This window comes from Actinia tenebrosa, unplaced genomic scaffold (genome assembly GCF_029948245.1).
Source record: "Actinia tenebrosa isolate PJP-AT-01 unplaced genomic scaffold, QUT_ActTen_1.0 PGA_scaffold17__23_contigs__length_9995812, whole genome shotgun sequence".
NCBI lineage: Eukaryota > Metazoa > Cnidaria > Anthozoa > Actiniaria > Actiniidae > Actinia > Actinia tenebrosa.
This window is the reverse complement of record NW_028292577.1, coordinates 717241-734352: the sequence shown is the minus strand read 5'-3', so window position 1 is coordinate 734352 and position 17112 is coordinate 717241. Positions and strand designations below refer to the sequence as shown.

Here is a 17112-nt window from a genome sequence, read left to right as displayed (position 1 = left end):
CTTACTCTAATTTTTCATGTCATCCAATATGGCTGCCATGTCTCTTTTCCCTTTCTTCTCACAAGATAGAATGCATGCTGCCAATAGTAATTGTTTTTAAGACTGTTTACCTTGTCACCAGACCCTCCTGGTCCACCGGTTAGCGTTACTTTATCTGTGGCATCAGAAGATTCTTTACTGGTTCGCTTCACTGAAACTGTAGGAAAAAATTACATGTCGACAAAATATAAAAGTAAGTAAACACGTGATTAGAAATTCGTACAATGCCGCTGACCTCCTTGATTACAGACTCATTTACTCAGGGTAAGCTTCATTTCAGTGTCAGTGACATAAGTGAGAATGGACAACGTTAAAAATCCCACGGACGTTCGCTGGAACTTCATAAAATACTATATATAAAATGAAGGTTGGCCCTGAGCTAACTCTTCTTCTATTTTGCCCAAATTGGCACTTTTCGGGCCAGACACCTTTTTTCACATTGACTTTCTTTCTCCTTCTCTAGTTCAATGGAGTCGGAATGAGCTTTTCAATCCGTAGTCCTCTTAACACATTGACTTTCTTTCTCCTTTTCTAGTTCAATGGAGTCGGAATGAGCTTTTCAATCCGTTAGAAGGAGAATTCGTACTAAATGACGTACGATGTTTGGAATATACCATACCTAACTTACAAAAGGTAAGTCCATTTTTGGGAGGGGGAGGGGAGGTCAGGGATAAATGTGTGACACAGGTTGACGCAGGAAGAGGGAAGGAAATTAAGGAAATTAGTTTGCAACACTCGAAGAGAGGGACTGAGATCAATCAAATCAAAATCTATAACGTTATTAATGCGTCTAAACTTCTAGCGTTCCACAGGTGGCAACACTAATCGGGGACACCTATAAAGTTTGTCATACACATGGGGAAGGGCTGGTATTAGGTTTGTCATAGTCATGGGGAGGGACTGAGATCGATGTTTTTCAAATCCATGGGAGGATCTGAGATGAGGGGGAAGTGATGGAGATAGTGTTGTTTTACTGTTATACGGATATATATTACATAAACAGTTACTGATATTTTTAATGGTATTGTTTCATTTCAGTCCATTTTGTATTATGTGCGGGTTGCCTGTGGTAATCTTAAAGGGTTTGGGCCCTGGTTACCATCCACTCCCCCAGCGACCATGCCTTCAAGTAAGTAAGATATCTAGTCTACTAATGATAGTAGTCCGTTTTTTGAACTTAAAAAATTCTCCCTTCGTTGACACTAGGTTGGCATGAGGTTGATGATTCAAAGCCTCGTTTCCAAGGCAGACTTGTGGTCATCGATAATCTCTTCAGTCGGGTTTGGAAGAGTCACGAACAGTTCTCTCATCACCATAGCAACGACTCCAAAAGACCGCGTAGTATTAACGAAGCTGAAGGTAAAGTTCTTATCCATGTACTCTCATGTGTGGCGGTGGAGACCAAAGATAAATGCAGTCTCATCAAACTCACATTGCGCATGTGCTAATGATATACTGTTCTACCCAAGTGACAACAGAAAACCGTAAATGTCTTGAGTAAATATTCTGATTGTCCCCCTTTTTATAGTTGCAGAAGGTAGGATGTCACCGAAGTCAAGCAAAAAGGATTCCGTCAAGAAAAGTCTGTCCAAATACACCAATATCTTCTTCCATTCAACCCCAAAATTTGTCAAAAACATGAAGAGGTTTGTAGATCCCCCACCCTCTCCCCCCTCCCTCCACCCAAAAACTCTTTTCATGTTTCTAAAGACTACTTCTATCTTGTAATCCAATATTATGCTTCAATGTTTTCTCTCCTCATTTCTCCTTATTGTCCCTCTCGACCCAGTTCCCTTTATCTACCCGCCACCGAGATGGACTGTAACTAATCACGTGACATTGTCTCCTGTCTCTAGAGGTGTTTATTTGGCTGCTATAGTGTATACTAGTGAAGACCGTGTGCTGGTTACGATAGATGATAATATTCCAACCATCGAGGTTGATGATAATTATCCACCCACGTTTCTACAAGACTTTTGCTGGCTTATGAAGGTGAGTTTTACTTCTCCTCTCCACTCTCCACCCAACTCAGTTCCTATCCTCTAACAAAATAGTCTCCTAGGCAGCCGCAGTGTCACGAGTGGTGTGTGACAACACTAACAGAGACAGGACTACTAACAAGATGTCTGTCTGGCTGTCCTCAAAATAGTATCAGTCCTTTGAAGGGCCTGGGAAAGCGAGAGATCCTCATACTCAAGCTAATAGCAAGATATATTTGTACTTCCAACACTTCCAACAACGAAATGTTTTTTTATCCCTTCCTCCTAGAAAAATGTTCTATTTCTCCCCACCCCCCCCCCCCCCATCTAATTTATTCACGACACCCCCTCCTCATGTGGAGCCAAAATCCCACCACACTCCCTCCCCTCCAATTCGTATTTTTTAATCAAGCAACAATGGAAGAATTCCTCTTGAAGCTAACGAGTTCTTGGTGTTTGTTATACGGCAGGTCGCATGTACGTGGAAGGATGTCAAAAAACTCAAACATGAAGTCGAGAAGAATCCCGCCTCTACGTCTGTGTTATTCCGTTGTAAATTACTGAACGCAGTTGATGCATTCCAGGTAACTCTCCCCTCCCTCAGTTAATTTTTTTCGTACCTGTCGTTACTTCACAGTATGTCATTTCTCCCTCTCAATAACATGATAGCAATATACCTTTACCTCGAGAGTAATGTTTTGCCCATTTCAGACCAATATCATTCCCTAGAGTATTATTTTCTTTTTTAATGGTTGTGCATGAGAAGACACATGAATATGAATATGATTTAAACAAATAATCTTATTCTCAAGGGAATGAGACATGGTCTGAAATGGGAAACATTACGCCCAAGGTAAAGAAGTCTAATCTCCCCCACCCTGTCCCCCATCCCCGGCCAAGAAGAAAAATTCTAAGTTTTAATGTTAAAAATGTTTTGTCTTTAATTTTTTTCTTTGCAGTCAGCCCTTGGGAAACAACATCTTGGACAGCTACACTACAAACCTGTGAAAGATCGAAACGGCAGCACGGTTATTGTTACTGTCAACTATCTCAACGTAAGCACATTGAATTACATGATTAGAGCCCATTACCCGTCCTTTTTTTTTTTTTTTTGCACGAGGGTAGCAGTAAATAGCCAGTGGCTAACAAACCTGTGGCCCTCATTCCGTGATCAAATTGGAATTTAGGAGTTGATTTTTGCGGAGGGAGGAAAACCGGAGAACCCGGAAAACCCTCGAAGCACAGGAGAGAACCAACAAACAGCTCTACTCATGTACGACACCGAACCCGGCGGGACTCGAACTCGGGTCGCTTTGTTGAGAGGCGAGCGCTCTCACCCACATCAGACCACGTGTAATTTCCTTGAAGATACTTCTGGGGTCAAGTAGTTCTATCAAATTAGTTCAGTTGTAGACTGCTCGTGATGATCGATCTTAAATCATAAATTTTATAATTTTTGCCCCAGCTAAGTTGTATTGACACAAAATGATAATTAAGAGATAAATAAATAACGATAATAGTTGTCTTAACACCGTGCTGTTGTTGTCTGTAGCATGCCAGTATGTTCCGTCCTCGAATAATGGCCTTAAAGTGGATGGCATTGAACAAGTTGCAGAAGAAAATGCCTTTCCATTCAAATCTACCTGCGGATCTTTGTTATGCATCTGATATGCTTATCACTGCAATCAAGGTACACGAACGAAAAATCTTTATGCATCTTTAAATACACCGTAAAAACAAAGAAATTCTTTTGAAAAGGTCTTTTTTGACCCTAAAACGAAACCTTCAAACAGTTATTTTACTCTTCATTTTATATTTTACCTATTCTTACAGAAATATAGGAATACAGTTAAACCTCTCCTTACGAACACCTCTATATTAGGCCCGGTTCATACGTCGAACTTTTCATGAACCAAACCTAACACGTTGAAGATAGACCAAAGATCGTCAAATATCTACTTTTGATTCAGACGTCGTACCAAATTCAGTCAATCCAAGATTTTTCCAAGTCAAGCATTTAGGGCAGCGGTTAACATACAGTAATATAGAAATCAGACTCTTCCGCAGTGCCGCAGTCCCCCGCTCGGCCATCCTATACTTCTTCCTGCAACCCAACCAGGCTGTTCTTCATCGCTTTCAAAACGTATTTCGTGGTTGCGAAACACGAATAACACATATCATAGGACGCCATTGTGCTTTCCCGGGATCCGGAACCAGCTGCCGAGCCTCTCATATAACACAGGAAGCCATGTTGATGTTTATGCGCATGCACAGCTCATGATAAACCTGCTTGCCCCCCCCCCCCCCCCCCCCCTTTTGCGATTAGATATAATATATGCATTAGGTTCGGTCCATGAAAAGTTCGTCGTTTGAATCAGAGTAGCTCCGAAGTCGTAATTCCCGACCGCTTCAGTCGATCTTAGCGATTGGTTCGATCTCAATGTTATGGTCGAACTTAATTGGTTCAGACGTCGTACTTTTCATGATCTTAATTCTTAGTATTTGGTTCGGCGCATGAAAAGTTCGACGTATGAACCGGGCCGTACGGACAGTCCTTTGGGTCCCGGCAAAATCACCTTACATTCTTTGTAAAAATAACTTCTTTTCTATGGACACCTTTATATTACAGACGCTTTTCTCTGGCCCTTCGGTGCCCGGATTAGAGAGGTTGAACTGTAGATTTTTAATGAACAAGAAATCAAATTTACAATTTCAGTGATGAAATAGTGGTATTCTGTTATGAAGAACAGCCGCTACTTATTTAAATGTCAAAAACATCCCAATATTATTGGAAAGAAGCGAAAATTGATTAATCGTTTAATTTTTTTTTTTTTTTTTTTTTTTTTTTTTTACAGGAAAAAGTTAGTTATTTTCAGCAGAGCAGAAAACCATTAGAAAGGTAACATTTCGATTCATTTTACTTATGATTACTCTGATCGATTCCTTCAAGCTTTACGTCATTATTACCATCTCTCACCTGACGCACGCGCGTTAAAAGTTTCCCGCCTTTTTTGGTTACCCGTTTCCTCGTTGCCAAATATGTGCACCGTGTTGCATGTCTTCAAATAAAGTCAAACCCCATTGATTTGAACTTTTCGTTTTTCAGGGGAATGTATATTGGTTATCTCAAGCTACGGACATTCGTAGATGCAATTCACGTTGTAGTGGATGAGAATTGTCCGAATGTCCTTCCTCATGTGAAGATTCGCGATAATCCAAACGTATCGAGGTAAAGCACTCGACGCCATTTAGATTAGGATTGAAAGTTAGTGTGGTCTGCGATCTAAGAATTTCATTTTCAATGGATTAGAAGTATATAAAGAGTTTTTTCCACATAAAATAATGAAGCTTTTGCATTCAGTACTTAGCTACATCCACACTAGTGCAACTTTTTTCCGTTTTTATCTCACCAAAAAAGGAATCAAAAGCTTCACGTTCACACTAACGTTTTCATAGCGTACCTACACACTACGACGATCACGAACGCCGATGCGATCAGAACAAACTCGTACCGAGAGCTTGCGTTTCTTGTTGCCGGCGTTTCTTCTAGCCTGCGGGGAAGAACGAGGGCTCCATTATTTGGCGCATGCGCAATTTTCCTTAAGTGAAGTATAATCAATAAAAAGCAGAGTTCTGTGTTTACTTCCGATCAAAATGAAAATTACAAATCGGGAACATATTTTTTTTATTTTTAGCAAATCTTTGAACGCATGGGCTCTTATACAGGAAGTCCAAGAAATCCTGGTAGCAAAAAAATGGATTATACTAGAGCCCTCGTTCTTTGCCGCAGGCCAGAAGAAACGCAGGCTCTGCATACAAGATTCGATCGGAAAAGCTTCAATATCGTCATCTGTGTATGCGTAAAACAGTCGGTGTCGGTGTGAATGACGTCAGCATTTTTAGAAGCTTCCGTTTCCTCTCTTATAGATATGTGCGCTATGTAAGTCTTACATTAATGCTTTTTTTCCCAGAGAGGAATGGCAATGGTTACAAAGTATGGATACTTTAGGGGTGAGAATAAGACTTGAAAAATTTTAAAGTTATGAAAAATTTCCTTTCAAAATAGGTATTGTTTAATCAAGGAGGTTGTCTCTGTCTTTTTCTAGCTTCCTCTGCAAATACCTCTAGTTATATAGTTTCTTCATTTTTTTAGGAACGAACGTGCGAGCCCAGCAAAACTGCCCACGATTTCCAACTACTTGTTGCTCGAGCGGCAGAAGTTCTTATGGAAGAAGTTGGTGTCAGTAAAGATGTATGTATGATGTGTTTTGGCAAGCTTGTCTTTTATTTTTTGATCCATCCATCCCATCCCATCCCATCCCATCCCATCCCATCCCATCCCATCAACCTTTATCCTGTTTATATTTATTTTTATAATTATGCGACCCAGACAATTAGTTATAATTCGAGTCGTCTGGAATTTTGGCTTACGTCAATCAAATTTCCAACAGTCTGAGTAAATATTTTTTGATTTACGGAAGTCCACTGTGTTGATCGTGTTATAGACCTTATTCGTGGTGTTACAATGTTTTCCCAATTGAACGTGACAAACCTCTAGGGGAATGAACAGCTATTGTTTTGCAACTCGTCGGGATATCATCGTTATTCCTTTTGTATCCTTTGGGATACTCATGAATTTTTTGAAGAGTAAAGCCAAAAGAAAATTAATCCTCTGGAGGTTTGTCACGCTGAATTGGGAAAACATTGTCACACCACGAATAAGGTCTATTACGAAAAAGGTTGTAATCTTCTTATTATATATCTAATCTCTCTCTTTTTTATTCGATTTTTGTGCCAGGCTGGCAAACTTCATCGTATTTATGATCGTGAGGTCGTCGAACTGGACGAGAATGTGTCATTCTTAATCGTGTTTCCTCCACCTGAAGATGTGTGTAGTGCACCAGGTCAAGTGGATACATTGACACACAGGAAGAAATACATATCTCTTCCTGTACAGACATTTGAAATGAGTAAGTTACTTTAAAGGGGTAAGGTCATAACAGTGGTCCAAAATAGGGACCCGATTTTATCGATTTATGTGGTGGTTACCATGCACCTTACTATAAACTTTTTTTTTTCACTATTTTATTTCCCACTATTCCCTCTAATCCATATTTTTCATTTCTTATTTCCCATTTTTTCACTTTCAGTTCATATGTGCACCTACCAATCCGATTTTATTTCGCATTACTCAAGGCTTTCATCTGTGCTGGACATGGATTCTGTGCTTGCACAGCAAGCCTTGAGAGAGGTAACGATAGCAACCAGGGTAACCATAGTAACTACGAACAAAATTTGTTTTGCTGATCCAAATTATAAGATTTATTGCCTTTTTCTATCTTCAACCATAAAGGGTTTTCAAAAGTTATGTTTTCTATCTTTCCTTGTTGCTTTTTAAGCTTTACTTGTTGCTTTTTAAGCTTTACTTTGTTTTAGCTTTACTTTCATTTTATATTTTAATGTATTTTTGTCTAAATGTAGTTTTAATGTACATGTATCTTGTCTCAGGCTGAGTTCGTGTGGACTTTGAGTCTTTTCTCAGCCTGTGCAATGTTACTAAAAACAAAAGCCATTTCATTTGTTTGTTTCTAAAAATTAGAAAACGAGAAGGTAAAAATACATGTTCTGGATGTAAAGCACACATACAAGTTATCTAAATGGATATCTGTTTTGTTTTGACAGGCTTTTTCGTCAGTTGAACTTGAAAAAGCGAAGCAAAGACAAGTCCAGCTAATGGAGTTTCAAATGGTAAGAACTATGACGAACTTGTGAACTGTTAAATGATTTTGTTAGCAAAGCTAGTCAACCAAACTTTACTCTACCTTACCTGGTAAGACAAATTTGTCTTCAGCCACTCTCTATGCTCCCTCCCCTGGTAAGACAAATTTGTCTTCAACCAATGTCTACGCTCCATCCCCTGGTAGGAAAATTTTGTCATAAGACAACATTGTCTTCAACCAATCTCTACGCTCCATCCCCTGGTAGGAAATTTTGTCATAAGACAACATTGTCTTCAACCAATCTCTACGCTCCCTCCCCTGGTAAGTCAACGTTGTCTTCAACCAATCTCTACGATCCCTCCACTAGTAAGTCAACGTTGTCTTCAACCAATCTCTACGATCCCTCCACTAGTAAGTCAACGTTGTCTTCAACCAATCTCTATGCTCCCTCCCCTGATAAGACGACTTTGTCTTCAACCAAACTTCAAGCTCCCTCCCTCTTTAAGGCAGCTCGTTCTATACCCTTATATCTATCATGAATATATTGAATGGAACTAGGCTGTAGATCCATTCCTATAACATTCGCATTAATGTACATTTGGTTTGTCCAGGACTGAACGTCATTGCCAAGCTGACCCTCAATGTGTAATTTACTATCAATATCAGTCGGCTCAATTTCTAGTTTCTTCATCAAAACACCTAAATAAGCATCCTCGACATTAAACTTGGGTATTTTTCTTTCCAAGTCGAGCAAGTCTTTCAGTAATTTTCCCGAAAATGCATAAAAAGGTCCAGCACAGTAATCAGGAAAGTTTGCAGGCGAGAACTCTTTTTCACTGACGACAAAAGGCTTTTTTGGGTTGCGATTGACTGCTACATGATTATGTACTTTCCCAGCATAAAGTTTATCGGGCTTTTCAGCGTCCTTTAGCCATTGAACAATGCGAGGAAGGTGAACATACAAATGGTAGTGTGTTTTGATAATAAATTTAGGCTGATATTTTATCGCCCATCGATAACCATGCCAAATTCTTTTTATATCATGAGGATCCTTGTCCTCTTGTGAACCAAGGCGTAGAATGTCATTATATTTTGAAGCTTCTCTGTCAACTTCGTGGTCTAGATGAATACTCGGTGTACAACCTGTTACAAATATCACATAGCTGACCAGATCATTCGCAGTTTCCTTCTTGCTTCCCCATGTATTTCGTATAGCTTCTCGAGCATCCTCATTCAGTGCCTTACTTATCACCAGAACAACTAGAAATATCTCGCCTGGTTTGTGTTTTATAGTCGGTTTAAGCGAAATACAAGCGTGGGTCGTGTTGAGTACAATGCTCGTGTCTTCGTTATTATTCAAAAACCACGCCAGAGACGATCTTGTAAAGTCCAATATGGGGTGATTTTTATCACTAGGTATAATAAGATAAAGTAGAATCAGTGCTTGTACAACTATCGCTGCGTAAAAAGCATTTTTCTTGGTTAGTATCATGGTTCTTGCTGTTGTTTTCGTGGATGTGTGGTTGATTTGCATAAAGTATTTTCTTATTTTATGATAATAAGATTACTGCCGCGCACCAGACCGATTAATGTATTCATATCTACGACCGGCTGCTGTTGTCATAGTAACCTTTTAAAGAGCATTTTGAGTTTTGATAGTTTTCTGATTATTTTCGACTTCAATATTGTGATATTTTTCTATTGAGATCAAGAATTTTATTAATGCTTTATTTATTTTTTGAATTTAATTGTTTGTTTTTCTTTATATTCCTCTTTTATACTCTTCCTTGCAGGCACGGAGTAGGAAGGAGGCCAGGAAGGAGTCCTACGGCAGGACTAGGAAGGCCGTCGTCTTCTTCCTCCTCCGGAGTTCCTGACCATCAACCATCATCCTCCACTCCCTCCCTCCCTCCTTCCTTCTTCTTCCTTCCTTCTTCCTTCCTTCCTTCCTCATCATACATCCATCCATCCTCCCTCCCTCCCTTCCTTCCTTCCTTCCTTCCTCCCTTCCTCCCTTCCATCCTAATTTTCTTTCTTTTTTCCTTTCGTTTGTTTGTTTATTTTTCGACTTTCTTTCTTCCTTGTATTCTCTTTTCTTTTTTCCATTCTTTACCCTTCCTTCCCTTCCCGCCTTTCAATATTCCTACCACATGCATCATCTTTTTAAAAATTCCTCGTATATTTCTTCCCATTCTTCCAGGAACTTGACGAAACTTGGAAAGGCATGCGATGGATTCTAGACGCACTACACTACGCACGTGATCGACAAGTACGTGGTGGTATACCGCTGGTCGAAGTGTTCAAGTTCTCACCTTGTCACATGACCAAGAATGAGTTGAACAACATAAACAGCGAATCTGGTAAATAATACTATGAATAATAATAATAATAATAATCTATTATGAATACTCTGCATTCCAAGACTTCGTTTTCTCTTCTTGCAGTGAAATTTTTCAGCTTTAAAAATTAAGTTTTATTCTTTTTAATCTTGACTTTTTGCGTTTGTCTTCCTGCTTTGTTGTCTCTGCATCCTGTCTCTCTCTCTTTTCTTAAGGTCGCAATTCAATCAAGGAGGGCGTGGTCAAAGTGTTTTCGACGCGAGAGACTGGGTTACCTGCTGGTGCGGAAGTAACGGTACTGGAAAAACTCTAACTCTTTGTAATACTCGTCTAATTTGGTTAAATATAACGTAAAGCTTTAAAACCTCTAACGCTATTGGCTGCTGTCCTTCTTAACTCATCTGACTCAGTTCGTCTGTACTCACTTTGATTGTTTGTGCGTTTTGGCCCTCAATTGCATGCCTTAATTTACCACGGGACATAGAGATGACATCACGTGATCATTAAATCGACCACGTGACAGCTATTATCTGATCAGCTAACACCATACTTGTCACATGACTGATGGTATCTCACGATACTGTGTTGTACCACGTGCTAATGAAACCAGTAACCGTACCCCTTGTGTACCCCCTGTCTGATCATCTAACACCATACTTGTCACATGACTGATGGTATCTCACGATACTGTGTTGTACCACGTGCTAATGAAACCAGTAACCGTACCCCTTGTATACCCCCTGTCTGATCACCTAACACCATACTTGTCACATGACTGATGGTATCTCACGATACTGTGTTGTACCACGTACTTATGAAACCACCAACCGTACCACTTGTGTCACGTGGTTAATGGTTTGGCGTTTGACATCACGTAATTGACAAGTCGCATTATCTTACGCTTGATATGTGACTGTCATCATCACATGAACGAGCACCTTGCACGATCACCTGACTTGGTTCGTCACAAGACGAGAGGTCTATAACACGTGATACTGCACCCTGTTGTTATGACGTTATCACCCGCTCCATATATGGTTTTAACGTACGCTTACGTCAATGTTAAACACATTGTTTTCATGACCACGTAAAGTCGATTATTTGCTAATCAATGTCTTGTTTTCCTAAAGCTATGCATTACACCCTTAACGACTGCTAGTGAAGTGGTTGGCATGGTGATACAACAGCTAGAGAAAACCTGTCGAGAAAGAAAGAAAGTATGCTCGAATATCCCGGATGTAAGGAAGTATTGTCTAGTATGCGTCGTTGGGTCGCAGGAAAAATGTTTTAACGACGAATTTAAGCCGCTAGAGCTACAAAACCCATGGAGACGAGGAAAACTGTTTGTCAGGTTAAAAGCTTCCGCGATGGCAGCCACAAATTTCAGTCAGTTCAGCAGTGTTTAACGACACTGATCAATGCTTAAATTCTCTTAGCAAGGTCTTAATATTTCTGAATACGTGCGAAAGGAGAATGTATGATTTAAGGAAAATATAGCCATGTCAATATTTGGCATTATAAAGTCAAGTCAATTTGACTTATTGTTATATTATTACCGAAGTATTATCTATTAGAAAAGAGATTATAGAATATTGGAGAACAAAATTTTTTGAATATATAATGCGGCTGTTATTAATATCCATTAAGAGATATTAGAGTATATTAGAAAATGCGTGACAATATTATTACACCTGACAGATGTAATACGTGACAAGTATATTACGTGACAAAGAATTCCAATGTTTTGAGATTTACCGTATAACCAGATGCATCCAAAAAAAGGTCATGTTTGAAGTAGCTTTCACATCAATGGGAAACATGATATTGTGATTCTTAAATAGCTTCCGAATTCAAGCAACTGTGATTGGATTGTTTCCCCACTTTCTGATTGGTTGACTGTGAAAGCAACCAATCAGAATCAGGGTCACCTCATGACTCTTAGACAGCGCCCGAAAAGAATTCAAACACTGATTGGATAGTTTTTACTTTCCCCTTCTGATTGGTTGACTGTGAAAGCCATTTGAGAATCATCCTATGATAGGTTTCCCACTTGATCAAACGTTCTCACATCACTTCGTTGGCTGTATATGTTGAGTTTTTTTACTATTAAGATTTGGTTTGACTGTTTACCTTTATCCCGTTAAGATATTAATTCAGCAAGATGGTTTTCTCACGTTATTTTAGTATCGTTTCTACTCCGTTATTAACAAAAAAAAAGAAAATACAATGACCAAGGAAATCAGGAAAAATTCCTAAAAAGGGACAGCCGAAAATACCTGAAGATGTTACATTATGTTATGACTTATATTATTTATTATGAGTCCACGCAATAGATGAGAAGTGTTTATCAAACTGGCTTTGATTCATCGATGTATTTCGATACAATGGATGAGAAACTTAGCCTGCGTTTACACGATAACGGACGAATTTTTAACTGTTCAAGAATTTGACCTGTACATACCTTTTACGCGAAAACGTCTCTTTAAGTGTATAACGAATACGTTCTGTTTACACGGAACCAGTCCCAAAATTGCACGGCTAGGCGTACGACGTTTTGTTCGGATAGCACAGTCCCGTGCGAACAGAACCCCTAAACGTACACCTTTTTGACTATCTGAAAATTAGTCCAGTACCGTGTAAACTTAACTCTAGAAAACTGTTAGTTCGTCGTGTTTTGACTGCCTGCTTACCAAAAGTAGATTCTTTTTTGCTTTTTCGTTTGTTCCTTCGTTTGCGCGCTTTTATTTTTGTTTTACCGCTTTATTCGTTTTCTTCGTTTACCATAAATATTTATTGAGTTTGACAAACGAGGTACATCCTAGTCTAGCTTGGGCACGAAGTACTCCACACAAAACATAAATAAAAGGCGTTTGTACCCAAGCTATACCACAATACACCAACTTTACCGGCTCGAAAATATTCTCTGTGCGCTTTGTTTAATTTGTCTTGCTTGCGCAATAAATTCCTGCCGATTCTGTTAATTGTGCGCATTGCCATTTTACGAGCACACTATTTGTTTAAATCTTAGATTGCTTAATGCGTTATTACTGCGGACACTGCGTTGGTATCCTGTTACAAAAATGAAATTTGGTCTTAGAGGCGTTTCAAGGCAACCATGTTGGAGGACAAAACGATAGAAATTTTCTCCTCTGGGAAACAAAATTTCTAGTCATGTAAATTGATTGCACTGTTCTGGCCCCACAAATGGCTGCCATTGAAATCCTTTTTTGCTGTGTTGAGAAAATTGCCTTCTTAGGGCTTATAATGTGCGTCAGTCATTACTGATCTAATCAGTGTTGCCAGGAAACGTTTTTATGATAGTTGAAATTAGAATATATGAGAGCGGGCGAGAAATCGTTAACTTTGTCAGTTGTGGAAATCAAAAGAAAATAAATTGAATTATTTGAAAAAATCGTTATATGATTTATTAAGCTTGTGGTGTCTGCAGCAACTCGTTTCTTATTCAAGTTTGTACGACTTGTCAAACTTGCTGCATGGGTCGCTATTAGGGAATGAAATAGAAAGCACTACGGCCGATGTAGTAGAGGTCTATTGATTCCAATCCAGACACTCAACACACGGACATACACAGAGAAGTCGCAGGCGTAGTTGATCACGTGATTAAGAAATGACTTGCTACTGCGCATGCGTTTCCATAAAGGCTTCCTTTAAAATACAATTGCTTTCTAAGTCACTCACAATTACCTAAAAAAGAAATTGAAATAGCCTGGTCATGTGATAAGAATAGTTCTTCACTGCGCATGCGCACTGGTAAAGGCTTCTAGCTCTGTTCCTTTTTTACCTTTTAAAAACCCCAATAAGCATCTTTCGTGACCAAGGTTAGTTTCTATAAACAGCTCTCTCCATAATTTGGCAACCAATTCAGTAGAAACTCAATGACGCCTCTGCACTAAGTCAATATCTTGAAGACCGCGTGGGCGCCACTGGAGGCGTAGTATGAACTGTTTATATTCTGATTCATTTTATTTAATCTTTTTGACACAAAGCACCTTTATTAACAATTAACGCATGCATAACAGGCACTTTATACTAACAGAATACGTTGAACGTGATGACATGAAGTTTCGTTATAACACTATGGGGTCATATGAAAACAATCTTTCGCCAGTTTTAATTCGTCGTGGGAGGGGGAAAAAACGGCAACAACACAAGGACTGAAAACGTACTGCGAAAATTTAATTTATAAAACTTTAGAAGAAAAGTATAAGCGCCACCAAATACCGTATATATTTGAGGAAAAAACACCGGTTTATAAAATGTTTGAAAACCAGACATATCAGAGCTATCAATTTAGCCGCAGAGTATACATTAGTCGAAATTCTTTTTGGTTCATCAAAATTCTGTCCTTTCTTATGATCAGGCTGTGACGACGACGACATACGAATATAGGTCAATTGTATTGAGCACAGAAAACTAAATTAAAACCAAGACAAGTCCAAACGCGACGCCTTTTATGGTGTCTGGCTTCCTCGTCAACTGCTTGTGCGGCTGGTTAGAGTTAGTAATTGTTTTGATCGATGAAAGGGATGGCCGCTTATTTTAAAGTAGGACTGAAAAGGAAAGGTTGGTTTGAAATAAGTAAATACAAGCAAAACGCGAACAAAGAGTAGATCAGGGTGAAAGAGGAAGGAAGCAATTGGAGCGTATCGGTACCACTCTCTCAATTAAATGCCTGGTTCCTAAGCACAAAACATCTTTTAAAGAAATGATGACTTGTCCAAATGCTTTCTTCGTAAAGGACATCGATTTTATTTCGATCTACAAGTGTTACATATTTGCACTTTGGCTTATGATGCGGACTCCTACTACTCTGCTAATAAATGTAATTCACTTTTGAAGGATGGGGTTAAAAGCAAGATTATTAGAGGAAAACTGAAAGCTTTTAGGTCGTTAATCTTTCTAGATTAAACTCAATGTGTCTGCATATAGTCAAGTTGGTGCAAGCCAAAACGCACCGCCAGATATCGATTTAACGTAAAAACCAAGAACATGGGCGTAATAATGTTTTCCTGTAGACCGTTTTCGCAAGGTTGCGTGCGCAACTAATTTGACGGCCCACAAAACTGAAAAACGCAAGTTCAGTAAAATTGAGAAGCCAGTTTTATGTTTAAAGAGGAGAATAATCGATTTTATGAATTCTTATCAAAAAAAGTTTATAGCAATGCATGATAGTACTCGTGTTATGGTATCATGGCCCGTCAAGTTCCTTAAATTTGGATGCGCATGCAACCTTGAGAAAAGGGTCAATTTAAAAACACACCTGGTCTGAAATGGGAAAACATTACCCCGAGTAATAAGCCCGAGTAAGCAGGTAGGTAGGTCAACTTTATTTAAAACACGCTTGCCCCGACAACTTTTAGCTGATTTCCACGAGGGGCGTGTGGACTAAAAATAGAATTACATCAAAATATAAATATATATATATATATACAGCATAAGCGATTTATCTAACTATCTATAATATGCTTAAAATCTTATTATTTCAATTGTAATAATTATATGTATAAAGAGATTTCATGTATTTGATAAAGAAATAAAGAGGTCATGTATTTGTTATGGGTGGGAGCTCGAGTCCATTTTTTGGGAAAACGATTTAGTATTTTTCTGATTTCTACAGTCCTCAGTTAGTGAATTCCAAAGCTTAGCCCCATCATAACTAAAGCTTTTTTTCATGTATTCCGTTTTAGGGAATGGTAACTGTATCTATTGTCTATCGTGTAACAAACAATGAAGATTAATGAGCCGCGCTTACGAGGAATGTACAAGTTAAAACAATCGACTGATAATAGGCTTTCAGTGTGAATAGCATTCTTCTGTAGAGTATGTAAACAATTTTAACACTTTGGGCTAGCGTATATCTTCGTCTATCTATGCATTTGAATTCGTTTGGTTAGACTTTCAAGTTTGATGAAGGATTTTTATTGACTCCTACGAACAATTCCCGTCATTTCCCATTTCTCTTAACAATAATTTGAAAACACCTCTGCATGTTCAAAGAAAACGTCGTGATTTGAGCACAGTTCAAGGAAGGAAAGTCGTGTCACCGAAAGCGTTGGCGAGGTAAGATATTTATCAATTTATTGGACCAACACAAGTGATTAGATCAAGACTTGATTATACGCTTTACACTAGATGAGATACAAGGTTTCAGGGTTTCCTAACACGTACACGAACATCGTGCTTCTGTGTAATTGTAAATATGGCAGCGCATCTGTTGGTCTGTATTTATAGTCCAAACTACAACTGCTCCTAATCAGCCGATTCTATATTCTCATGAGTTCATTTTGAAATGGGTGGATTCTGTAAACTTAATACAGTGACTTAATGCAAAACGAAAGGATTACTGGGAAGCCTGTGGAATCCTTCAATTTTCACGGACCAGTTAAAGTGGGGGATGGGAGGGAGGGGAGATTTGTTCGTCGAAAATCCTTGATAAACAGAACGAATATCTTACGCGCATGCGCCAAATCACTTAGCGGCTGAGGCTAGTACCGTGGGCTCATCTAAGTTCTTACTCACATCAGCACCATGCATTTTTTCCCCGTTAAAAATAGCTACAAACTATCAAACGCTTTCCCGTAGAGTATCATTTATCGGCTAAGGTTAGTTCTTATCGCAAGAAGAACTTTTCCAGTGATTCAACTGAAGGTGTTTTGAATTTTAACTGATTACTTGGACAGTAATAAACTGATCACTGTACATAGAAAGCGCGCGTGTTGGTGCACAGGTAGCCCAACCAGGGATATTGCATACATAACTACTGATAATCCTTTGGTTGTAAAAAAAGTTTCTTTGTTTGGATAAAATAAGTTTTATGAAACTGATTGGGGTGCTTGTAGTTTTTATTTACTTAAAACCGTAGAAATATTTTGTTTCATGAGACGCATGTAATCTAGAGACACAGCGTTTATTTTCTGTTTTGAACAAAGGGTTATTTTGAAACATCAAAACTTTAGCTGCAAATTTTAATTTTACTGCACTCACTTCTGTTTATGTTGTTTTGGAACATCAAAG

The 17112-nt window shown here is 38.8% G+C and overlaps 2 protein-coding genes across 5 annotated transcripts in view; one reads left to right on the top strand and one right to left on the bottom strand.

Moving 5' to 3' along the window:
• The window catches only part of LOC116308885 (ankyrin repeat and fibronectin type-III domain-containing protein 1), a 38195-nt gene extending 24706 nt beyond the window's left edge, over positions 1-13489 (top strand). For 3 of the 4 annotated variants that reach the window (XM_031719398.2, XM_031719399.2, XM_031719400.2), the window contains 19 exons: positions 122-232; positions 575-672; positions 1078-1168; positions 1246-1398; positions 1568-1685; positions 1896-2031; positions 2489-2602; positions 2978-3073; positions 3571-3708; positions 4874-4917; positions 5125-5247; positions 5990-6029; positions 6172-6270; positions 6817-6988; positions 7169-7269; positions 7701-7766; positions 9939-10098; positions 10293-10372; positions 11208-13489. In XM_031719398.2, the coding sequence (XP_031575258.2) occupies positions 122-232; positions 575-672; positions 1078-1168; positions 1246-1398; positions 1568-1685; positions 1896-2031; positions 2489-2602; positions 2978-3073; positions 3571-3708; positions 4874-4917; positions 5125-5247; positions 5990-6029; positions 6172-6270; positions 6817-6988; positions 7169-7269; positions 7701-7766; positions 9939-10098; positions 10293-10372; positions 11208-11483 (2216 nt within the window). In that variant the 3' untranslated portion in view covers positions 11484-13489. The remainder of the gene's footprint in view (positions 1-121; positions 233-574; positions 673-1077; positions 1169-1245; positions 1399-1567; positions 1686-1895; positions 2032-2488; positions 2603-2977; positions 3074-3570; positions 3709-4873; positions 4918-5124; positions 5248-5989; positions 6030-6171; positions 6271-6816; positions 6989-7168; positions 7270-7700; positions 7767-9938; positions 10099-10292; positions 10373-11207) is intronic. The other variant, XM_031719401.2, reaches the window with a different exon arrangement.
• On the bottom strand, positions 7761-9256 carry LOC116308888 (beta-1,3-galactosyltransferase 5-like). Its single transcript, XM_089031739.1, has one exon. The coding sequence runs from the start codon at positions 9228-9230 to the stop codon at positions 8223-8225; it is 1008 nt and encodes a 335-aa protein (XP_088887865.1). The 5' UTR covers positions 9231-9256; the 3' UTR covers positions 7761-8222.
• Positions 13490-17112: the final 3623 nt, after the last annotated feature.